At 42.4% G+C, this 26,300-nt stretch overlaps 1 protein-coding gene across 1 annotated transcript in view; it reads left to right on the top strand.

The window, feature by feature from the left end:
• The window catches only part of NR1H4 (nuclear receptor subfamily 1 group H member 4), a 68,056-nt gene that overhangs the window by 513 nt on the left and 41,243 nt on the right, over positions 1 to 26,300 (top strand). The window contains exons 2-3 of the mRNA XM_033953038.1: positions 8,582 to 8,935; positions 14,994 to 15,134. Coding sequence (XP_033808929.1) covers positions 8,582 to 8,935; positions 14,994 to 15,134 — 495 coding nt within the window. The remainder of the gene's footprint in view (positions 1 to 8,581; positions 8,936 to 14,993; positions 15,135 to 26,300) is intronic.

Here is a 26,300-nt window from a genome sequence, read left to right as displayed (position 1 = left end):
TGTGTTGATACTATAAAAATGTAGAAGTAAAAGGTGGCAAAGTAACCCCCCCCCACACACACCTTTTACAAAAATGTAGCACAGTTTTTAGTGCCGGCTGCGGCAGTAACCGTGCCGACGCTCATAGGAATTCTATGAGCGTTGGAGCTGTTACTGCCGCTAAAACCGTGCTACGGTTTTGTAAAAGGGGGGGGGGGAGGGGATAAGGGCAGAAGTGGTGAGAAGAGTGTGGTATAGTGGTTAGAAGAACCTCCCTATCTGGAATGCCCTTTGAATTTATATGTGCTGTCTAGATCAGGAAACCAAACATACCTTATAGTACCATTGTATCATGAAATAATTCATGATACAACTTTTTCTGTGAAGGACCCCCAACTTTGGAATGGTATGCCATTAACAATTAGACTTTTAGGGAATTGGAACGACGAGTTAAAACGCATGCAGATTGTGAAATTTGCAGACGGACCTTAGGAAATTGGAAGACTGGGCGTCCAAATGGCAGATGAAATTTAATGTGGACAAATGCAAAGTGATGCACATTGGGAAGAATAACCTGAATCACAGTTACCCGATACTAGGGTCCACCTTGGAGATTAGCACCCAAGAAATGGATCTGGGTGTCATCGTAGACAATACGATGAAATCTTCTGCCCAATGTGCGGTGGCGGCCAAAAAAAGCAAATAGGATGGTAGGAATTATTTAAAAAGGGATGGTTAACAAGACTAAGAATGTTATAATGCCCCTGTATTACTCCATGGTGCGACCTCATCTGGAGTATTGCGTTCAATTCTGGTCTCCTTATCACAAGAAAGATATAGTGGCGCTGGAAAAGGTTCAAAGAAGAGTGACCAAGATGGTAAAGGGGATGGAACTCCTCTCGTATGACGGTTAGGGCTCTTCAGCTTAGAAAAGAGATGGCTGAGGGGAGATATAATTGAAGTCTATAAAATCCTGGAAACTACGAGGTGACACCAGGAAATTCTTTTTCACTGAAAGAGTGGTTGATCGCTGGAATAGTCTTCCACTACAGGTGATTGAGGCCAGCAGCGTGCCTGATTTTAAGGCGAAATGGGATCGGCACATGGGATCTATTCACAGGGCAAAGGTAGGGGAGGGACATTAAGGTGGGCAGACTAGATGGGCCGTGGGCCCTTATCTGCCGTCTATTTCTATGTTTCTATGTTTCTATGAGTAGAATGGGTACAAGTGGATCGATTTTTCGCTCTGTCAATAATTTCAAAGAATAGGGGACACTCGATGAAGTTACAAAGAAATATTTTTAAAACCAATTGGAGGAAATTTTTTTCACTCAGAGAATAGTTAAGCTCTGATACGCGTTGCCAGAGGATGTGGTAAGAGCGGATAGTGTAGCTGGTTTTAAGAAAGGTTTGGACAGGTTCCTGGAGGAAAAGCCCATAATCTGTTATTGAGAATGACACGGGGGAAGTCACTGCTTGCCCTGTATCGGTAGCAAGGAATATTGCTACACCTTGGGTTTTGGCCAGGTACTAGTGACCTGGATTGGCCACCGTGAGAATGGACTACAGGGCTTGATGGACCATTGGTCTGACCCAGTAAAGCTATTCTTATGTTTTTAAAAACATTCCTTATTTCTGATGAATATGGGTAGGGTTGTGAGATTTTCCAATCGGAAAATCTGGACTTCTAGACCTGCCCATCCACACCCTAATCCCACCCTAGACCCGCCTCCCGCCGCCTGCTGTTGTCTGCCTCTCCCCGCTGCCCGCTTTTGTCTGAAAATCACATCGGGCAGAGAGGAAGTCCATGCATGCGCATATGTTATCGCGTGATATCCACGCATACATGGACTTCCTCCCTGCCCGACGTGATTTGAGGAGGCTTTTCAAAACCTGGACAAAGTGCCGGGTTTTGAAAAGCCATCCGGATCCCCGGACGTCCTCAAAAGGAAGACAAGTCTGGGGAAATCCGGACGTCTGGTAACCCTACGTATGGGAGAGAATATGAAGCGAAATGTATTTTATGCTTTGTTGATATGGATTATTATTTTAATTTTATTTTTCTCATATTGATTTATGTCATTTTAATTGTCTGGCTTTTTAGATTGTAAGCCGCCCAGGAGGCTCTGACCCTTGGAGCAGGATAGTACATTTTAATAAACTTGGAAACTTGGTTAGAGCTACAGTTTCAGTACCCTGTGGCTTTAGGTTCAAACCGTGTGATTCTGGGCAAGTCACTAAGCAGTTTTCAATCAGGTACTCCAGCATGTTTCCCTATCTGTCCCGACAGTCTAATGTACCTGGAGTAGTGAAAAATTACCCTCCCCCCCTGAATGCTCCGTGTTGCTCCTGACGCTCATAGGAGCAGCGCAGGGCATTCAGCGTGCTGGCCTGCGCTAAAAACCACTATCGCAGTTTTATAAAAAGGGGGAGGGGTGGTTAATCCTCCACTGCTCCAGGTACATTAGACTGTCGGGACAGAGAGGGGAAAAATGCTGGAGTAACTGCTTAATACACCTTATCCAAGGGGAATATCAAATCCCAATCCCAGAAGTAGGGTTGCAGGCTGAGAGGCGGTTCAAATCCTGCTTAGAACATAAGGACATAAGGATTGCCGCTGCTGGGTCAGACCAGTGGTCCGCTCACGCGGCGGCCCTCTGGTCAAAGACCAGCGCCCTAACTGAGACTAGCCCTACCTGTGTACGTTGTGGTTCAGCAGGAACTTGCCTAACTTTGTCTTGAGTCCCTGGAGGGTGTTTTCCCCTATGACAGGTTCCGGAAGAGACGTTCCTTACGTGCTCTCACTAATGCTGCTTTTCACTTGCTATTGTCTCAGGTACAGCTTGGAACAGAGTTCCTCTTGCTCATGTCCCTGAATTTGTAACTCACCTTAAGTTCAGGTTAAGAAATTCAAGTAAAAATCCAAGTTTATGGCTTATAGTTTTATGGTTTTTATTTACCTTTGCAAATGTTGCTATTGCCAGAATTAGGGTTCGGTTCAGTTTTCTTTTTTTCAGCCACTTCCTAGTTCACACCAGTTTACTTGGGCTTCCTAGAGAATGACACAGGAACAAATTTTCCCCATTCCCATGGGATCTTAGTATCCCTGTCCCTGCCCCATTCCTACAAGCACCATCCTCATCTGCACAAGCCTCAAACATTTTAAAATCCTAAGTAGCAACATTCTAGAGCTCAGATTGTGATGTCATAATGCCTCATTCCACCAATGCCTGAGCTCCGACCTCATCTGCACAAGCCTCAAACACTTTAAAATCCTAAGTAGCAACATTCTAGAGCTCAGATTGTGATGTCATAATGCCTCATTCCACCAATGCCTAAGCTCCGTCCTCATCTGCACAAGCCTCGAACACTTTAAAATCCTAAGTAACAACATTCTAGAGCTCAGATTGTGATGTCATAATGCCTCATTCCACCAATGCCTAAGCTCCGTCCTCATCTGCACAAGCCTCGAACACTTTAAAATCCTAAGTAACAACATTCTAGAGCTCAGATTGTGATGTCATAATGCCTCATTCCACCAATGCCTAAGCTCCGTCCTCATCTGCACAAGCCTCGAACACTTTAAAATCCTAAGTAACAACATTCTAGAGCTCAGATTGTGATGTCATAATGCCTCATTCCACCAATGCCTAAGCTCCGTCCTCATCTGCACAAGCCTCAAACATTTTAAAATCTTAAGTGTCTGAGGCTTGTGCAGTTATGGCAGAGCTTGCAGGAATGGGGAAACTTTTTCCCCACGTCCTTCTCCTCTAAGTGGGGGAATGATTCAGCAGAAGTGGACATTGCCACAAACTCAGTTATTAAAGGGTCCTTTTACTAAAACTGTGGCAAAAGTGGCCTTAGCATGACTTCGTGTCGCTTTAAGGCCATTTGTGCTGCTGCTGGAAAATGTCCAACTTTCCCATTTTCCTAATTAATGGTCATACACTAACATCACCGCTGGCACACAGATATTTAACAAAGTTACTGCTTGAGCCCTTACCGATACCTATTTTATGGGCGGTAACACCTGGATTCTCTAATTGGCGCTGATATTTTAGGTACAGGTAGGCGCCCAAGCTCAGTAAAAATGCCGTTTAAATTATGTTTTTTACGGCATTTCAAGGCGCCTAAAAAATTGGAGCCAGAATTGCACTGTGGGCATGGCTAATGCCAGAAGTGACATTCAGCAGCTTAAAGAGCCCACGGAGGCGTGATTCACCTCAAAAGGTAGGTGCTGGAAATGTAGGCCTTGAAATCTCTGGCCTACATTTCCGGTGCCTGCCTTTGCTGGAGGCGCGATTCTGTACCTGGCACCGTCATGCGGCTGACACGCAGTCAGCAGCCGCTTTTAAGGCGGCCGACAACAATAGCACTGGTTACAGAATCCGGGCCTATGGATCCATGCGCTAACATCACGCTAAACAATTAGCCTGCTAACTGATTAGAGCTGTAATGCCCATTCTCCACCACCCCCCCCCAAAAAAAAATGCCCCTTAGAGAAAATGACAAAAAATAATGTTACCGTACAGTGTAAGCATTCAGATAGGGAAGTTTGTCTCGGGACGATAAGCCCTTTTAAGGTGTAGTAAATGCACCCAAGTGCTCACCACAATTTAGTAAAAGGACCCCTAAGATCCCTCTGAATTATAGGCTGATTCAGCACATTTGTATCTCCTACAGATGTGAGTTGCTGGGGACCCAAGTTACAAACATGTGCTTCACGCTCCTGTTTCTACATAGCTGGACCAATGTTCTTTTCTTAGATGCCATCAACTTGTGCTTGAGTCCTAGCGACTTGATGAATAGCAGATCTAAAAAGAAATTGGTTTTGTGCTAGTCCAGTAAGGCCTTCCCAAACGAAACTGTGGAAATCCAACGTTCTTGGCGCTTTTTATTCAGTTAATCCTTTAAAATACAATGTACAAATACAGTGGTACCTCGATTTACGAGTGCCCCTCCCCCCTCGATCCGGCACCCCCCGCTCGCGTCGCACCCCCCAGGCATCCACCCACCCACCCAATCACATTCCTTACCCCCATTTGGCACCGGCACCAGCACCAATGCACAGGACATGCTGGTACCGGTGCCCGAAGATCTGCCTTCTACTTTGGGCTGGGCATTGAGCATCTGCGCATGCTTAAGGCCTACGGATCTCGGAGAGAACAGGTGCCCAAAGGCCTTGAACATGCGCAGATGTTCAAGGCCCAGCACAAAGAAGAAGGCAGATCTTCGGGCACCGGCACCGGCATGTCCTGTGCGTTGGTGCCGGTGCTAAATGGGGGTAAGGAATGTGTTTGGGTGGGTGGATGGGTGCCTGGGAGATGCCAGATCGCGGCAGGGAGGGGGTGCGATGCGAGTGGAGGGGGGTGCCGGATCGCTGGGGGGGGGGGAGTCATGAGCGTGGGGATGGTGGATCACCCCGGGGGGGGGCCACACAAGCGGGGGGGTGGCAGATCGCTCGGGGTGTCTTCATGAGCGGGGGGTAGCAATGCCGGTTCTTGGGGGGGGTAGAGCAGCGCCGCTGGCCTCGATGGGTGGGGGTGGGTGAGAACGAATCAAGCGAGTTTCCCTTAGTTTCTATGGGGAAACTCGCTTTGATATACGAGTATTTTGGTTTAGGAGCATGCTTCTGGAACGAATTATGCTCGTAAACCAAGGTTCCACTGTACAATGTATTTTGAAGGATTAACTGAATAAAAGAAGTGTCAAGAACACTGGATTTCCAGAGTTTTGTTTGTTTGGGTTATCCTTTTTCTCCTGTGGAAATTTGGGTCTTCCAGCATCATCCCCATGGTTGTTTTCAACATGTGCAGCCATCTGATTCCAGGTCACCCTCTTCGATCTTTTCAAACATGATGTCCTTCTCCAGTGATCTCTCTCTTCTGATGGTGTGACCAAAATAAGACAGTTATAACTTCATCATTTGGGCTTCTAGTGACACAGCCAGTTTGATCTATTCCAGAATCGATTTGTTAGTTCTTCTGGTGGTCCATGGCACCCGCGAAATCCTTCTCCAGCACCAAAGCTCCCATGAGTCAATCTTCTTTCGGTTTTGTTTCCGTTTATACTGTCCAGCTTTTGCATCTATAATTAACCACTGAGAAAATGAGTGTGTGGACAAGTCCAATCTTTCTTTGGAATGTTATTCCTTGCCTTTGATGTTATCAGGCTAAAAATAAATCTTCTACCAGTTCCAGCTATATCCACAGAACAGATTTAGGGGCCCTTTTATTATTAAAGCTTAGTGCATGCTACCAGAATTAGTCCATGCTAGCCTCAAATTTTAAATACTGCAACTAAAATTGTACATGCAAATCTGTGTGCATGCACCTCCCCCCCCCCTCAATAAAAGCCCTGGCGGAGCCTAGTTTACAATGCAACTACTTAGGTAGGTAGATTCTATTACAGAATACTAGCATTACCCAGTGTTAACACACCTATCATCTAGGCCTGTGTTTCCCAAGTTGGTCCTGGAGTATCCCCTTGCCAGTCAGGTTTTCTGGATATCCACAATGAATATGCATAAGATTGATTTACATACACGGCCTCCGTTGTAAGCAAATCTCTTTCATGCATATTCATTGTGGATATCCTAAAAACCTGATTTTCAAGGGGGTACGCCAGGACTAGGGTTACCAGATGTCTGGATTTCCCTTCTTGAGGACATGTCCGGGGGTCAGGGTGGCTTTTCAAAACCCGGCAATGAGCAATGTCGGGACGGCATCAGCACGGTGATGTCACGTGCATGCGCATGACATCATCACATCACACCAGTGCCGGGTTTTGAAAAGCCGCCCCCCGGACATGTCCCATCACTACATCACAACACAATAGAAGAAAAAGGTTTTCCGTGTATAAAGAACCCCCTCCCTCAACCAGTCAGTATCAGCCATTCAGTAAAACTACCATTGAATTATTTTTTTCTCTACGGGAGTAAAGTCTGAGGGCTCCTTTTACTAAGGCGCGCTATGCTTTTTATTAGCCCACGCTAACCATGTGCTAAATGCTAACGTGTGCATGTTAGCGCTTAGCGCGTGTGCGCGTGTAGATGTAGCACACGCTAAACGCGCGCTAAAACGCTTAGTGCACCTTAGTAAAACAGGGGGGCGAGTTTTATACAGGATTAGAACGAATCGCAATAGAAAACCTGCCCGCTGTAACACACGCTCCACATTCCCCAGCTGTGGTACTAGGATATTTCTCCTTACGTAGTGTTGGGAGCCCAGAAACGATAAAAACTCTCTTTCTGCTGCCAGAAAATAACACAAAACCCTGCAGAAAACAAGCAGATATAAGAGTTCTCTCCCAGAACGAAAACTGCAATAATTCTACCCATTAAAAAAGACAGTACTGTAAATATTCCAGCAGACTCGGAGCACCAGTACACCTACCCTCCTCTTCCACAAAGACGCGGTAACGGCCCCAAAGCCCTTTAAATCTCCGTGATCAGCCGCTACTGATCCTTAGACCAGTTAGGTGGTTTTTTTACATTTATTTTTATTAGATTTGCAATAACGTCACAAGTAAACACTTGTGACGGAAATACAGAAAAGTAAACTAATTGCAAATAAGAAAAATTTCTGAAGAAATCAAAGAATTTTCTTTCTTAGACCACCATTTAACAGGAAAATCATAGTTAAGAAAGCTGACAGCGATTAACATTCAATTTTTCCAGTTAAATCTAGAAATCTTTTTAAAGTCTAGAAAGGCTCTCAGTTGTGATGGTACAAAAAAAGTATACTTAATCTCCAAATATCGAATCAAACATTTACAGGGGGGGAAGCCCTAAACTTTTTAACTTGAATTCTTTTCTACAGTCTTGTGTCGTCTTTGAAATGTCCGGGTAAATCCAAATCCTTTGCCCAGAGAAAGTCAGATGGGAATTTCGGAAATTAAGTCTTGCTCAAAATTCGAAATAAACTAGCAATGTCGCCCTTTCCTTTACCTCGGAGAGGGATTCCTCCAACATAGCAGATAAATCTTTTAATTTACCTTTTTCAATTTTTTTCTTCTCGCACTAAGGGCTCCTTTTATGAAGCCGCGTTAGCTGCTTTATCACACACATTTTTAGCACGTGCTAACCCCCGCGATAGCCGAAAAACTACCGCCTGCTCAAGAGGGGGGCGGTAGTGGCTAGCGCGGTCAGCAAATTAGCGCTCGCTATTACGCTCCTTCGTAAAAGGAGCCCTAAATTTCCTTCATCAGTAGCACAACTTGGAATGTACTATATCTTGTTGAATGGAGGAATAGCTTGTTGAGGAAATTTAAGAATCTCAATTAGATATTTTTGGAAACATTCAACTGGATTTAAGGAAGTTCAATATATGAATATTAAGCCTCCTGTTGAAATTCTCGAATTGTTCTAACTTTCGATGTACAAAATTCTTATCTTTAATCAAAGTTGTTATTTCTTTTAAATCTTTTATCTCAGATTTAACCTGCAACATTTGTTCAGTAGAATCCCAAATGCTAAGAAGCTAAACTCTTTGAAAATAGGCTTATGTCATCTTCTTGCACTGGTTCCATCATGTTTTTTCTCGTTTTGTGGGTTGATTCAAGTGCTGACAAAGTTACCACATATGTCTGTTTATTTTTTCAGGTATATTTCCAGAACAATCAAATTCCCCCCTACAAGATCAAGATGTGTCTCCATACAGCACAATGCAATTCCCCTCTGTTCAGCCCCAGATGTCCCCATCATCCTACTACTCCAACGTTGGTTTCTACCCTCAGCATCATGAAGACTGGTATTCACCTGGGATATATGACCTGAGAAGAATACCCTCAGAGAATTTTTGCACAAGAGACACCGAGCTAGTAGATATGGAAACAGAAAAGAGATCCAGACTGGGCCCCTCTGGAGGGAGGATAAAAGGAGATGATTTGTGTGTGGTTTGTGGGGATAAAGCTTCTGGATACCACTACAATGCGTTGACTTGTGAAGGGTGCAAAGGTAAGAATACCTACTGCATCTAAATTTGTCTTGCCTTGAGTTCATACTGAAAAGATGTGAACTGATTCAAGTTAAAAAAATATATTTTGCAAGAAAATGGTTACTAATGAAAGGGTCTCTTTATTAAGTTGGTCGTTTATTTATTCATTCATTCAATTTTCTATACCATTCTTCCAGGAGAGCTCAGAACGGTTTACATGAGTTGTATACTCGAGCATTTTTCCCTGTCTGTACCTGCAAGGGACCCTCTCCTTCCAATCAAGCATTGCCTTCACTGACCTTGAGTGGCCTTCATTGTGATCTAGTCTCAGGCACTGATTGTATTGGACCCATTCCTTGTCCTCGATCCTTGTGGATCTTCTTCTTTCTGCAAGGCAGACTCTCCATCTCGTCTCAAGAGCATGTTGCTCTGCTTTGTCCTCTCTTCCCGAGAAAGTGGACTCCCTTTATACTCCTCTCTTTACAAGCATTCCCATCCTTTCTGTTTAAGCACCAACTTTTGAGCACATTCTTGTAATAGATTGATTCATTCTACAGACCTTCCATTCCCATCCCTCTATAAAAACTATCAGCTCATCTACAACCTTGCTGTAAACACTGCTCTACTTATATTGCAAGAACAATTGAAATACGGATAAAACAGTCTCCTTTGCATTTCCGTGGGGGTCAACTGTCTGGATAATAAATTCAATGCTTTATGAGGCCAGAAACAACTGCTGAGAGGTTTGCTGCAAGTGTGCTGAAATTTCCTTTAAATGGCTTTTCGGTGGGGTTTTTGGCTTCCGAAAACACTATAAAAGCTTTAAAAAAAAAAAAAAAAAAATTAACTCAAGATAGTAAGTTGTATAATTCTAGATCTTGATACGCAAGGGGGATATAATATTATTTTAGGTCATTTAGGTTGAGAGGACAAGAAGGTGCCTATTTATAAAGGCACACAGGGTCCAATGGGTCTTTATAAAATACGAGTGACAAACCAGCAGAAATTATAACTAGAATGCAAGCCCACCTTTGCTCAGAAGAGTGCATAAATGTTAGCATGTAAAGTACATGTATATGTGTGTATTTTATAAACTGCATTTTTAATTCGGGACTTTACTTTCACTCCACTTGCACTCTGCCCAGGACATGTCTACTTGCGGTTCTCATAAAATATGTACCTTCTTGGGTAACAGGTAGAGAGAGGTTCAGGGAGGTGAGGCATTATTGCCTAACCTAAAAAGGTTAGGTCACTGGCAGTCAGTATGGTAGGTATTTCTAGCGGACTCTGGTTCTACGGGACAGGGCTGTGGGGCCAAATGAAGGTGTTGGAGCTCATTCTCCAATGGCCAAGGGAGCTTGGTTGCGAGGCTTTAATTGGAGGTGAGCCTAGAATATTTATTTAAAATTTTTATAGACCATTCTATCCAATAGAAGTAGGTATCTTGGACCAGTGGGCTCATGATTTCACCCACAAGGGGTGCACCTTGGAATTTGCATGGCCACTGTATGAGGCCTTTCCGGAGTTCTCTTGTAGGTCCAGTTGGAAAGCAAGGACTTTCAAGGAAACTTTACAAAGGCTGATTTGAGGTGTGCCCAGTTCCATTCAAAGAGTGGGACTCTGGTTGATATCCATACAGCAAGGTTGTAGATGAGCTGATAGTTTTTATAGAGGGATGGGAATGGAAGGTCTGTAGAATGAATCAATCTATTACAAGAATGTGCTCAAAAGGTGGTGCTTAAACAGAAAGGATGGGAATGCTTGTAAAGAGAGGAGTATAAAGGAAGTCCACTTTCTCAGGAAGAGAGGACGAAGCAGAGCAACATGCTCTTGAGACGAGATAGAGAGTTTTTGGTGTCCAAAAAGAAAGATTGTCTCATTCTAGATTTGAAAATGGTGAATCAGCCCCTAAAGGTTCCCAGTTTATGTATGGAGTTGCTTTGCTCCATTAGTGTGGCAATCAGAGGTGAGTTTCTTACCTCTCTGGATCTAACAAAGGCCTATCTTCATATTCCGATCTACCAGGGACACTACAAGTTTCTTTGCTTTGCAACTTTAGGGTGTGGAGTTAATGATGTTACCTTGAAGATGGTATTTCTGGTCACTATCTCATTGGCTTGTTGGATTTTAGAATTATAGGCATTATTGTGCAGGGAGCCTTTCCTGGTGTTGTTCAAGGACAAAGTAGTTCTTCAGCCGGTGCCTTCCTTCCTCCCAAAGGTAACGATGGCCTTTAATTTCAATCAATCTATAGCATTGCCTGTGTTGGAAGAGGCCAGAGGTTCAGAGGAATAAATTCTGTTGCATCAGCTGAAGAAAAGGGCAAGCAAGATGTCTATTTCAACAGCTATGTTTATTCTCATAATAAACCCCACAATAAAATAATCACGTAGAGCTTTTTGGTGCGAGAAGGTTTTGAAGATGCCAAGTTACTTGACTGTCCCCTGAAGAAGGCATTTCAGGTTGCTGAAACTGGGATTCTAGTTGGGATCTTAGTAACCACATTGTGACTCTTATTTGGTTTTTATGAGAATAAATGTCACTGTTTGTTGAATTAGACGTCTCACTTGCCCTTTTCTTTTACTGTTATAAACATTTTGTGGCAAGTTATCATCTCCTTTCTGTTTGCTCTTGGTGACTGTTGAATGCATACTTGTGTAGAACTGAGGAGTTCCAGCATTTGGACATCTATTCATTTTTTTCTGTTCAATAAGTTTTATTAGGTTTTCCAAACAAAACATATACAACCCGCAGGGACAACAGGTCCCAAATGACTATACACTTCTCCCTCCGTATTCGTGGTTTCAGCAATCGCGGATTCGATTATTCACGGTTTTTAGCTTGCTGGCTCTTTCCCCCAAATGACGTCAGCTTGCATAGAGAAATCGCTGATTTTCAAGTGTTTACAGAGAAAATGGCTGATTCCCAGCACTTTCTTCACCGTGTTTTGCCGCTCCTTCAGGAACAGGCCTGGTCTCCCACCGTGTTATTCGCGGTTTCACCATATTCACGATGGTTTTTAATAGAAAACAGCAAATAACATATGAAAAAGTTATTTGCGGGTCTGTTAATCCCCTATCACAGTGAATACGAAGGGAGAAGTGTAATGCATACATCAAGTCAAGAGGAGCATGTTAATATTGATAAAATGCAAGGGAATATAATACCATTCTAAGTATGAGAGAGATAATACAGGCATATACTACACCAACAAATTGACTCATATTTGATTAAAAGCATATGAAGGAGCCCAAAGCAAGCAATGCTGTGAAACAATGGAAAGCCGTTCATTCAAGTGACCTTCATGCTGAGCTATTTGATATAAATGATTCCACCAGTGAGATAGTAACTTTCCATTGAAGCAAGATTGTTTTGATTGCTACCGCCATTATAATATCAAAGAAGTTTTGCTGATCATCAGTAAGAGCAGAAGTAAGCAGCCCCCAAATTACTGACTTATACTAGCAATCTGTAACAGCAGTTATGCAGGTACAGTAATTGTCAATATTGTATTCATGCGTAGAGCGTATCATCTCAGCGCCTGACTTTAGGCAATCTATTAGAATTACCTCCAATAATTTTATGAAGGCAGTGAGAGACAGAATCTAATCTAATCTAATCTTCCATTTGTGAGTCGCACATACCTATACAGGCTCAACGGGACAGATCAAAGAGGAAGGGGAAAGCAGTAGGGAAGGGGGCATGGAGAAGCAAGAGGAGGGACCTAGAAGTAGGGGGGTGCTATACAGAAACTAAAGCAGTTAATTGTCAAAGAGGTGAGTCTTCAGGTTTTTTCTGAATGTGGTGTAGTTTGTCTCTTTCCTGATAACTTCTGGTAGGTCATTCCAGGTTTTTACACCCAGATAAGTTAGCATAGAATGGAAAATGCGCTTGTAGTGGAGGTATTTTGTTGATGGCAGGTTTAGTTGGATTCTGTAAAGGAGTCTCTCTGATGTCGACCAAACAGTAGAGAATAGTTGGATGAGAGGGGCTGCTGAGTTTCCGTATAGAATCTGGTATAGGATACATGACGATTTGAAAATTATTCAGGATGATATTGGGAGCCAATATAGTTGTCTGATGAAGGTTGTGATTGAATCAAATTTCTTTAATTTGTAGATTAGTCTAAAGGCTGTGCTCTGGATGAGATGCAGTTTGTAGATAAGAGTAGTATTGATGCCAAGGTAGGCGGAGTTGCAATAGTCCAATTGAGGTAGGACCATCATCTGAACAATCAGAGCAAAGTGGTGTGGGTGGAAGTATGATCTTATGAGTTGCAGTTGACGCATAGTGTAGATGGTCTTTTTCCAAAGGTTAGATCAAGTTTTCAAGTTTTATTAGGATTTTATATACCGCTTATCAAGGTTATCTAAGCGGTTTTACAATCAGGTACTCAAGCATTTTCCCTCTCTGTCCCGGTGGGCTCACAATCTAGCTAACGTACCTGGGGCTATGGAGGACTGAGATATTTGTGGTTCTACTGTGAGAGTGTCGTCTAAGATGCAGCCTAGTACCTTGGTGGATTTTTCCATTATGAGAGTGATGCCTGAGGAAAGAGTGAGGTTAGATATGATATTCTGTTATGCGGTTCAGAAACAAATGGCTTTGGTCTTAGTGGCGTTCAGTTTCAGCTTGTTGTTTGTTACCCAGGTTTGAATTTTATCTATATTGTTTGAGGTTTTTTTGGCAATATTAGGATGGTTATTGGTTATGGGGATGAGGAGGAGGATGTCGTTGGCATAAGATAGTACAGTTTTGTCTTCCATTTTGATGTGTCCCAGCGAGCTAATGAATAAATTGAATAGGATTGGTGATAAAGGGAATGTGGAATGTCTTCCAAGGGTTGGAGTATGATTCTTGCCTTTTGACCAAGTATTTGCGATTTTGTAGGAAGTCGGCAAACCATTTCAGTACAGTCCCTGTTATTCCGATTTCCGAGAGTTTGGTTAGGAGTAATTGGTGATCCACTGAGTTGAAGGCTATGGAGATATCAAATTGGATCAGTATTGCTTGATGACCCGAGCTTAGCAACTGTTTGATTTTAGTGATTAGAGTGATGATGAGGAGCTCGGTGCTGTGCTTTTTTCGGAAGCCATATTGGGATGCGTGAAGACAGAAGTGTTGCTCTATGTATGAGGCTAGCTGCTTGCTGACATGGGACTCAAGAATTTTAGTGAGGATCGGAATGTCAGCAATCGGTCTGTAGTTAGATGCTATGGAGAGATCTGCTTGGGCTGTTTTCAGTATAGGGGTTAAGGCTATTTTACCCATTTCTTTTGGAAGATGCCCTTGTTCAGGGAACTATTTAGCAGATTGGTGAGCCAGTTAATGATATGATGCGAAGCTGCAGAAAGAAGGTATGGAGGACAGTTGTCTAGGGGGCTGCTTCATAAGGCTAGCTTTGATTTTAGTTTATTGGTATCAGGGATGGAAAGGTTAGTGAATATCGACCAGATCTGGTCTGCTTTTATGAATTTCCTAGAATTCTCTTGAAGGTGGTGGCTATATAGTGCTCATGCTGGTCATTAGCCTTGCAAATGAGGGGAATGAAGCATTGGGCATCGAATGGTGCATCTTGCCAGGTCACTACCACTACTCCTATGGTTAGAGAGCCTTATAGTCGTGCAACATGCTCTCCTCAGCACAGTTTGTAGCAGTTAGCATTCTTGTAGACACATTCTTGTAGTCAAAGCATACTGTAATCACTCCTTCCTTCTCTGATCTTCCTTAACCCAACTCTGGCCCCACCTTTTATACTTCCTGGCAGCTGCTTCCCTTGTTCCACCCCTCCCTTGTCACTTCCCCCTTGGGAGGCACAATGGATATTAAAGTGGCCCTGACACTGTGAGGGAGTGTCCAGCAGGAGGAGTGGAAGTGCCAATAGATTCCCTCACATGCAATTAAAACTTAAAGAAGTAAAAAAAAATACATTTATTCTGCATGAATACAGTGGCACAAAAAATTTGACATTTCTTCCCTGACTTATATCTTAAGTCTAAGTACACTTCCTCCACTAAGCAGCTGGAACAATTGTAAATGTCCTAATGCTATTTTTTGTATTTATGTGTGTGCTAACAGGATTCTTCCGAAGGAGCATCACTAAAAATGCTGTTTACAAGTGCAAAAATGGAGGGAACTGTGAAATGGACATGTACATGAGAAGAAAATGCCAGGCATGCCGACTGCGGAAATGCAAACAGATGGGGATGTTAGCAGAATGTAGGTACATCCCACCATCCCAAAAATCTTTCCAAACAAGAAAACATTAATGCACACATGAAGGCTATATTGTAGACTTAGAACTCTATTTTCAATGTACTTTTATGGATTTAGGAATAAGGGCCAGATTCTACAAACTGAGCCTAAGCGCGCCTATTATTTAGGTGTCGTTCAACATGGTTGACGGTCAACCATTAGGCGCCACATATAGAATCATGCCTAGCAGTGGCTAAGTAGACTTAGGTGTTGCTAGGCGCTGTTGAGGTAGGTGCTGGTATATTAGGCCAGGTTTTACCGGGCCTAATTTCCTGGCACCTATCTCGTACACCTAGTGACGCCTAAGTTTACCACACCTACTCCTGCCCCTAACTGCACCTATTTTTCAAGTAGGTCTCATTAGGAGTTGGAGGGTGCCTCAACATAGGCATTGGTAGACGCTGCACAGACATCCACGTGTAAGTTCGATTATCAATTAAAATAATTTTTTAATCAGTTTCTAATGGCGTGGTTAATTACTACATCATTTAATCAATTTAAAAAAACAAAACAACTTTTGCATGGATTTGATGGTTATGCAATGTATAATAGTGATGAGCATAGCTGCTTTCCAAGTAGTTGACCCTTGGCGACCCCATTTTTGTAAAATGCTATGCAACACCATTTTAAAAACCGTTAGCCAAGAAGAACATCAAAATGGCAGAGCAAAACGCCACTTAGGTGCCAAAACACTGGCTGTGTTGAGTCCAGACCCAATAAAGATTTCATTTGATGAGGTATTCCTGGTTGGTGGCTTCTCTTCCTTACGACTTTTGTGCTAGGATTTTCATTTCCATCATGGAGGTGTTTGTCTGGTCCTACTTTGGTGATTCTGTTCAAAATCTCATCCAGAACCTAGAGATCGTAATTGAGACATTCAGGTCAGGACAAGCTCCATTCTGGCAGTATTTAGAAAAGACTCTGCCAATTCAGAGCCTTTTCTAAAATACCTACTGGCCTGCATATATATTTGCCAGTGTTGCACAGTAGGAGAGACCATTTTACAAATACACACATGAATAAAATGAGCAGCAAAAAAAAGTGGCAACAGGGGTAGAGCTAGGGTGGTGAAGCATTGGACAGAGATGGCAAGCAACATTCATTGCTGCGGGTTGCTGAAAGCAGTTAATTACAAGTTGGGAAGAGCAATTCTAAAAAATAAATTGTAAGATAAAGACCCCTGAGGCAGGCCAAGAGCTGAAACACTGACAGTGTCGGGTCTCTAATCTGAAATTATTGTCCCAGCTCTACAGGCATTTACACTTTTTTGTTGGGTGTCAATGCGTTGTGTTGTGTATTTGGAACTCCCTTTTTTGTGTGTTGTATAGGCCTAAATTTATGAGCATAACTTTTAAGCCCTAAATTAAGATGAATTTTCAGTGAAAAGTTATGCTCCTAAATCTGACTGAAAATAGGGCACACATTTAAGAGCCTATCTTAGAAACATAAATTGGAGCTCAGTATTTTCTGAACATTGGACCGTTTGTAAAAATCTATGCATGGCTCTGAGCTGGCGTAAAACCCACCAGGGATATTTCCCCCCTAGATGTGTATTCCCTTTGTGTAGCTTTTTGCTTGAAACCGCTGCATGGTATGGATCTCCACACGTAAATGGCAGCTTTCTGAAATCATTAATCATATGTGTATGAGATCTACACTTGGAAATGTCACAATTTACACATGGAGAGGCTCATATAATAATCCTCTAAGTCCTAGCCACTGAACATACCTGTCTGATAACTTATCTGATTAACCTTAAGCCAGGTATTTATCTAGATAACAATAACTGTACCTCTGGCACATTTTTCTGCCCTCATATCAAAAATCTAAAAGGAGTTGTCTGGTGTAATAAAACTGGCAGAGGCAAGTGGCACTTTATAAACTAACCATTTTAGTGAGGCATGAGCTTTTGAGGATCAGAGTCCACTGGCATCTGATGAAATCATCTCTATTCCTCCATAACTCAAGGCTCATTAACACCCCCCCCCCCCAAACACACACGGAAGTCATTATGCCATTATGCCATATGCGGAAGTCATTATGCCATTGTATAGATCCATGGTGAGGCCCCACCTGGAATACCGTACTGTGTGCAATTCTGGAGGCCGCATTATCGCAAGGATGTGCTGAGACTGGAGTCGGTGCAAAGAATGGCCACCCGGATGGTCTCGGGACTCAAGGATCTACCATACGAAAAACGGCTTGACAAATTACAGCTATACTCGCTCGAGGAGCGCAGAGAGAGGGGGGACATGATCGAGACGTTCAAGTATCTTACGGGCCGCATCGAGGCGGAGGAAGATATCTTCTTTTTCAAGGGTCCCACGACAACAAGAGGGCATCCGTTGAAAATCAGGGGCGGGAAACTACGAGGTGACACCAGGAAATTCTTTTTCACTGAAAGAGTGGTTGATCGCTGGAATAGTCTTCCACTACAGGTGATTGAGGCCAGCAGCGTGCCTGATTTTAAGGCCAAATGGGATCGGCACATGGGATCTATTCACAGGGCAAAGGTAGGGGAGGGACATTAAGGTGGGCAGACTAGATGGGCCGTGGGCCCTTATCTGCCGTCTATTTCTATGTTTCTATGTATCTATGTTTATGTTTCTATTTGGCATGTGGGATCTCTTCATGGAGGTAGTTAGGGGGGGTGGGCCATTAGGGTGGGCAGACTGGATGGGCCGTGGCCCTTTTCTGCCATCATGTTCTTTGTTTCTATTTGGCATGTGGGATCTCTTCATGGAGGTAGTTAGGGGGGGTGGGCCATTAGGGTGGGCAGACTAGATGGGCCGTGGCCCTTATCTGCCGTCTATTTCTATGTTTCTATGTTTCTACACACACTTTTACTAAGCCGCGGGAGAGGTTTCTACTGCGGCCTAGAGCGGCGCTAAATTCTCCTACGCTTATAGAATTCCTATGAGTGTCAGAGCATTTAGCGTTCTGGGCCACCATAGAAACCTTTACCGCAGCGTAGTAAAAGAGGGCCAAAATTAGTTTTACTACCTGCCTCTGTCGGTTTTGCCCTGCCCTATTTCACTGATCATCTTTTGTTCAGAGTTTTGCAGAAATAAGCCATCCAGTCTTCAGGATAGGAAAATCAAAATTTAAGATTTACTTGCATAACTCTTGATGTTACCCAGATTAACTTTTTATTTTTTATGTCAGCCTCAGGGCTTATACATTGCTAGGGTCCCACTTAGACAAAATCCAGAGATCAGCTGAAATCCATGGCCCTGTTTATTTAGGGTTGTACTGAATATTTGTATTCAGTTCGATTCAGTCCCAAGTAGTGCCGCAAATACAGAATTCATATTTGGCTGAATAGTGATTTAAACTAAAATATGAATAATCCAGGGCTCTACTGTGATAAATCCTACTGAAGTAAACACTTGGACTCTGATTCTAGATCGGCAACACCTAGCTGATTTCCACAAGTAACTTAAAAAATTTAATTGTGTGAGGGAGTCAAGGATTCTCCCTCACGAGTGATATTATTGTGTCAGTGGGTAGCAGAAGGTGCTGGCCTGTTAGTGGATAAACTACAGGGTACAGGATGCACTGAGCTCTGTAGCTCAGTGCATCCTCCAACAGATGGCACTTAACTGCATGAACAGGCTACCCTGTTGAGTCATGGGGTGGAACCCAGGCAGGAAGAGGTTCATATGCCCATTCTAGAATTCATTCAGAGAGGTCCTGGAAGGAGAAGTTCCCGTGGGAGAGAGGCAATGCAAAGAGAAAGGCCTCAAGGAAGAAACCTCCAGAGAGACTGCGAGAGAGAGCTTGGCTGGGTGAGAAGCCTGCTGTGGCTATTGGAGGTTCGGACAGTAAAGGTGTTGGCTAAGATAGGGTTACCAGATTATCCAAACGGAAAATCCGGACCCATGGCCCCACCCCCAGGCCCGCCCCATTCCGGCTGTCCACACCCCATTTTGCCCCCAGGCCTGTCCCCAGCCACGCCCCCTCAATCTGCATGAATGAGTGACGTCGGGATGGCATTCGTGCATATGCTGGTGTAATGCGATGATGTCACACGCTGCACGTTACATCACTGCTTTGCATCTGCGCTTGCGCGAATGCTGTCCTGACGTCGCTTGTTGCCGGAAGCTTTTCCAAACCTGGACAAGGTGCTGGGTTTTGAAAAGCCGTCCAGATCCCCTGACATATCCTCCAAAGGATGACATGTCTGGGAAAATCCGGACATCTGGTAACCCTAGGCTAAGGTAGGTCAATTACTGTTTGGTTGAAGCTGTGGGCTGAAGAGACAGCTAATGTCTGGTTTGGCTGGGGTAAGCCATTCATGCTCTTTGAGAAGAATGGAAGCTGAATTGAATATGAAATGATACTGCCTAGAGAACAAACTGTTGCACTGGACTAAGAGAGAAAAGTTAAAAGTATAGAGTTTTGTTTTTCTTGAGGCTTAGGCATCTGAAAGAAATAAAAGTGTTTCATTATATCTTCAATGTGTGTGAGTACACAAGGGTTATTAAAAAAAACCCGGCCAGGAGCTCTGCAGGTGCTGGTAATGTGACTGGAGATGACCGCTCAGCCCATTGACACATTGGCTTAATTGTCATGATAATTGGAAATTGGCATAGCGCCTACAGGAAAACTAGATAACGGCCAAATGGCCCATCCAGTCTGCCCATCCGCAGCAACCATCATCTCTTTCTCTCTCTGAGAGATCCCACGCCCTTCATGAATTCAGGCACAGTCTCTAGCTCCACCACCTCTTCCGGGAGACTGTTCCACGCATCTACCACCTTTTCTGTAAAAAAGTATTTCCTTAGATTACTCCTGAGCCTATCGCCTCTTAACTTCATCCTTTGCTCTCTCATTCCAGAGCTTCCTTTCAATTGAAAGAGACTCAACTCATGCACATTTACAACACATAGGTATTTAAACATCTCTATCATATTTCCCCTCTCTCCCCTTTCCTCTAAAGTATACATATTGAGATCTTTAAGTCTGTCCCCATATGCCCACAACCTCAGTGTGTTGAGGCCTTAACCACTGCACCTCACTCTCTTAAAGTTCAATGCTGATTGTCTTTGGTATTCGTATTCTACCGAATAGTAAAATTTGCTATTTGGTATAGCTGTAGTTCATATATTTCTATTTGTTTCAGGCATTATAATCATGTTATTGCACTCTGCTTTGAGATGTGGAAAAAAAGTAGATATCAAATTGGGAGGTAAATCAATGTAAATCACCCACCATAATCTCTCACATGTTGGCATAATAGTCCCTGAAAGCTAGACCACAATATAAGCTAAGTACTTTAACATCTTTCATAAATCTAAGCGGTGAAAGTTAAACAGTTTAAGATTAAATAAATACGACCCAGTGAGGAATTAGTACGTAAAGCCTGATACAATGAAACTTTTGAGTATCGAGGTGGTACTTCTGAGGGTCTTTCACTATTGAATTTCTTGGTGGGTGATTTACATTGATTCATCTCCCAATTTGATAGACATAGAACTATTTTCCCACAACATTTTTTTTCATAATTTTTAGTGCTGTTCAAAAAAATATAAAAAGCAGATAATTATATTTACCAAAAAATTAAAATGAAAAATGAAAATAAATTTGACACATGACTGGGTAACAAGGATGAAGTTTAGAGGAGCAAGAATAAAACACGTTCCCTTCTTTCCACACATGTATTTATTACATTCAGGTTACAAGCTAAGAGTGAAAACGGGGGAAGTCAAATTTCACACCAGTTATTATGACATTGTCTTCTGAAGTAATTCTTTCTGTTAGTCCAGGGGTGTCCAATGTCGGTCCTCGAGGGCCGCAATCCAGTCGGGTTTTCAGGATTTCCCCAATAAATATGCATGAGATCTCTATATATGCTAATAGATCTCATGCATATTCATTGGGGAAATCCTAAAAACCCGACTGGATTGCGGCCCTCAAGGACCGACATTGGACACCCCTGTGTTAGTCCAATGAAAATTCATTTATCTCCAGGATCAACAAAGACACAAGAACTCTGCAAAAAGATTATAATAAAGGGAACCATTTTAATATAACATAACATGAGAAATTAATCTACTTTCAGTTTTAATATAACTTGACAATATCTAGCAGTTTGATTCAGAGCTGTTGTATGAACAGTTAGCTTTGCGAAAAACAATTACTTGCAGGTTTATTTGGAAGAGGTTTGCAAGCCTAATTAATATTTCATTCTATAATTTTCGACAGCCTGCAAAGATCCCAAGATATAGCACATTCACAAGAGATATGCAACTAATAAACCATGCAAATTAGATGTCACTGCGATGATGATAAAATTTTCCAAGTCAGTACGCGTGCCACCTTAGACAAAAACCTGGGGAAGGCAGTTTCAGTTTTATTGTCTTAAAGGGGAAATTCAGAATAGAGAATGACACGTGGACAAATTTGTCCCCATTCCCACAGGAACTCAGGGCTCCATTTACGAAGGCGCGTTAGCGGGTTTAATGCGCTCGACTTTTCTTCATGCGCTGGCCGTAAAACTACCGCCTGCTCAAGAGGAGGCGGTAGCGGCTAGCGTGGTCGGCGGTCTAGCGTGCGCTATTACGCGCATTAAGGATGTTAAGTCACTCTCTCCACAACTACACTCAGCCCATTATCCTGATCTACCCATCAGGCTTATAATTAATCAACAGGAAGACAGAGCAAACCATATCAAGGTAATCTCAAGCAACGGAAAACATCAACGTACCCCCAAAAATAAAAGGATAAGGGAAGCAAAACCTATCAGAACCACTACGTACACCAAACCTATCACTTCTACTTCCGTTCCCTGAGCATATCTTAATACCAGATCTGTTAGGAACAAAGCATTTTTAATTAAAGATTGGATCATCAACAAGCAAATAGCCTGTCTTTTCCTAATGGAAACGCGGCTACTGTCTGAAGATGACCCCAAAATAAATGATCTTCTACCAGAAAATTTTAAAATTCACATGCTAAATTGTGATAGAAGAAGAGGGGGAGGATTAGCAATCGTCGCCAAGGAATGATTTCTAGTTGAAATATTGGATTCCAAAATGAACAACCAATTAGAAATATTAGCCTGTAAAATTAACAATAAGGAACTAGAAGATTCCCTTTCTTGTATATTATTCTATGTTCCGCCGAAAAGCTGGCCAAAAGCTAGAGAGGACTTCTGCAAATTTGTCCTACATAACTCAATCACTTCATCACATAATCTAATTGCAGGAGGCATAAACTTACATCTAGATGAAATAGACAATCTAGAAGTGAAAGACTTTAAAAACTTTATTTCTTTACTCAATTACAATCTACCTTCACCCACTCAAACACATGAAAAAGGCCATCATTTAGATGTGGTAGCGATGTCCATAAAGGCGATCATAAATCCTCCCATCTCTCTTTCGGACGGTACTTGGTGTTACGATATCTGGTCTAACCACTTCACTTATTATTTCAATCTATTCTGGACTCGGCTAAAATCTAAGACACGCCCATGGACAAAAAGAGAACACCTCACAAGGGGCCATATTAACCCAGAAGAATATTGGTCACAATGTGAGCTACAAACAAAGAAAGAAGAAGGAGTTGATTTCTATGATCACTGGATGAAAACTAGTACATCCATTTTAGATAAATTTGCCCCCAAACTAAATAGCAAAAGCTGCTCAAACAAATACAACAAATGGTTTGACATCAAACTCCTAACAATGAAACAATCAGTAAGACGATTAGAAAGAATCTGGAAAAAAACGGGAAAGCTGTCAGACCGGGACAACTTGTAGATCCAACATAAAACTCTACAAACAACAGATAAAAGAAAAACATAAAACATTTTACTCATCCATAATTAACTCATCAAACACTAGCTCAAACGGAACTAATACTAAAGAACTGTTCAACATAGTTACGAATTTATTTGACACCACACACTACACTCAACCCATGCATACCGCCAAGTTACCCTCAACAAATGATCTAGCATAACATTTTGATTCAAAAATTAAAAACCTAAGAAATAACTACTCGATAATTGCCGAATACGAACATCAATCAACAGATATACAAAGAAATGAAATACCAGCGGACATGATTTGGAGTTCCTTCCACAATTTCGAATGGAATAACTATATAACAAATACTCCAAATCATACTGTGTCCTGGACTCATGTCCCCCAGAAATTATGAAAGCAGCTCCATTGGACTTTAAACTATCCCTATTGAATCACCTAACCAATAACCTAAACAATGGAAAATTCCTCACTAATAATGGTCATATTATAATTACCCCAATTCCAAAAAATTGTAAAGAATCACCAACATCAGTAACCAACTATAGACCAGTAGCATCCATCCCATTTATTGTAAAAATCATGGAAGGAATGGTACACACCCAACTGATGGAATATCTCGACCAATTATCTCTCTTGCATGAAACTCAATCTGGTTTTAGGCCTCTGTTTAACACTGAGACAGTAATTGCGGCTATCCTGGACAATGTGCGCTACTTGTTTAGTAAGGGCCTCAACGCCCTAATCATGCAATTTGACATGAACTCTGCCTTCGACTTGGTGGACCATGGGAAACTATTACAATGCTTAGACTCAATTGGAATCAGAGGAGAGATATTAAACTGGTTTCGAGGTTTCCTTACTTCACGCACCTACCAAGTCCGTTTTAATTACGATCTCTCTGATATATGGAGCAATCCATCTGGCGTGCCACAGGGATCACTATTATCCCCACTGTTCTTCAATGTTTACATGGCCTCATTGGGTGCGCAATTGTCCCAACTGGGGATAAAACTATTTAGCTACGCTGATGACTTCATGATAATTATCCCATTTACTACCTCTATCTCAGAAGTCACCACCAAAGCAACAGAAGTACTAAATTGGATGGAGCAATGGATGACCGAATTCAGACTAAAGCTAAATTCAGAGAAAACAAAATTTTTTATAGCATCGCCATGCCCACTTGACACCAAAGCATCATTGTGCATCAATAACCTTAGTTATACCATTCAACCCACTATGAAAATAATGGGAGTAACACTGGACCAGAGCCTGACCATGAAAGACAAGGTAGACTCCCTGATTAGAAAGATCTTTCTCACCCTCTGTAAGCTTCGGTCCATCAGAGCTTACTTCGATGTCTCATCATTTAGAATTCTGGTACAATCCCTCACACTGAGTCAACTCGATTATGTAACATCGCCTACTTGGCCTCTCCCAGAAGAACATGCGGCAATTGCAACTGGTACAAAATGCAGCGGTTAGCTTACTTTGTGGACTGAAGAAGTTTGATCAAGTGACACCTTCCTACCGACTTCTGCACTGGCTGCCAATGGAGGCACATGTGAAATTCAAGTTTGGTTGTTTTTGCTTCAAGGTACTTTATGGCTTTTCTCCTTCACAACCAACAGATTCAGGAGAACTTCACATCCGAACTTTGTTTCTCCACCGGTTAGAGGTTGTAAATTTAAAAGTCATCACCAACATCTTCTCTCACATCAAGCAGCATTATGGGGTAAAGACCTGGAACAACTGCTCGTGCCTACTACTTATATGGAATTCAGGAAATGCCTAAAAACACATCTGTTCCTGAAGTACTTAGGTAACTGATCTATACAATCTTAGTCCTCAACAAATGATCTTTAGAACTGTTATTCACCAACTCTGAACTTTGTTTATTCCACTCGATCTGTAATACCTTATAATCATTGTAAACCGCATAGAACTTCACGGTCCTGCGGTATATAAACTATTATTATTATTATTTGTAAAAGGAGCCCTCAGTTTCCCTATCCTATCCCCGTGTAGTTTATCGCTGTCCCTGCCCCACTTATGATTTCAAAGTGTTTGAGGCTTGTGCAGATGAGGATGGAGCTTGCAGGAACAGGAAAATAATTCACCAGGACAAGAAAATGAGTTCCTGAGGGGATGGGCAAAAATTTGCCTCTGTGTTATTCTCTGCTTGGGAGATCAATATAGAAAATTGAATAACTAAATAGTGTGAAAAGTTTCAGCCTCTGATAACCAGAGCTGGTACTGTGACATCGTAATACCTCATTCCACCAATGCCTAAGCCAACCTCTTGAATGATGTCACAATGGCTTCAATGTCCTAGACTTGGCTCACTTCTACTACATTTTGATTTCTAGAGTGGTGCAGTGTAGAGAATGACATGGGGATAAATTTGTCCCTGTGTCATTCTCTAATTCAGAACCTAAATATATAACAAACAAGCGAAAAACAGTGGAGAAAGAAACTAGGTCAGTGTAAGCAAATCTGACAGAGGAGGCCACATGAAATTTTGAAAGCGGCTGATCATTTTCTCCGCAATGGAAACACTGGACCTTGTTGCTGCCAAGCTCACATTTCTCATCAATTAAGCATCAGAGTCATCTAAGTATTTCAGTGCTGACTGCTAGGAGATGAAGGCAAAAAGTGGAGCTTGTATTATTACTTTCAAAGCCTGAGTTACAACATTTCTTAACTTTAGAAAATATTTGCCAGAAGAAATTCTCTGTATAAAAAAAGATTTTTTTCTCATTGAGTGGAGGAATAGCCTAATTGTCACTGCGGTGAATGACAAGGGGACAAATTTGTCCCTCATCCCTGTAGGATCTATCTCCATCCCCACCCCTTATCCATGAGTTCTCTCCCTGTCCCTTATGAGCTCTAGAATGTTGCTATTTATGATTTTAAAGGCTTTGAGGCTTGCGCGGATGAGGACGGAGCTTAGGCATTGGTAGAATGAGGCATTATGACATCACAATCTGAGTTCTAGAATGTTGCTACTTAGGATTTTAAAGTGTTCGAGGCTTATGCAGATGAGGACAGAGCTTGCAGGAATGGGGCAGGGACAGAACTCACGGGAACAGGATGCGGATGGAGAGAACCTGGGGGACTGGATTCAATTCCCACTGTATCTCCTTGTGACTCTGGGCAAGTCATTGTCCCAAGTACAAAAATTTACCCCCCCCCACCCCCCTTTTACTAAACCTTTACTAAGAATTCCTATGAGCGTCGGAGCATTTAGCGCTCCAGGTCGCGGTAGAAACCTCTACTACAGCTTAGTAAAATGGGGAGGGGGGGGGGGGGTTACATTGTGAGCCCAGTGGGAACAGAGAAAATGCCTGAATGC

Source organism: Geotrypetes seraphini, chromosome 7 (genome assembly GCF_902459505.1).
Source record: "Geotrypetes seraphini chromosome 7, aGeoSer1.1, whole genome shotgun sequence".
NCBI lineage: Eukaryota > Metazoa > Chordata > Amphibia > Gymnophiona > Dermophiidae > Geotrypetes > Geotrypetes seraphini.
Note: the sequence above shows the minus strand (reverse complement) of the source record. Positions and strands in the feature narration are given on the sequence as shown.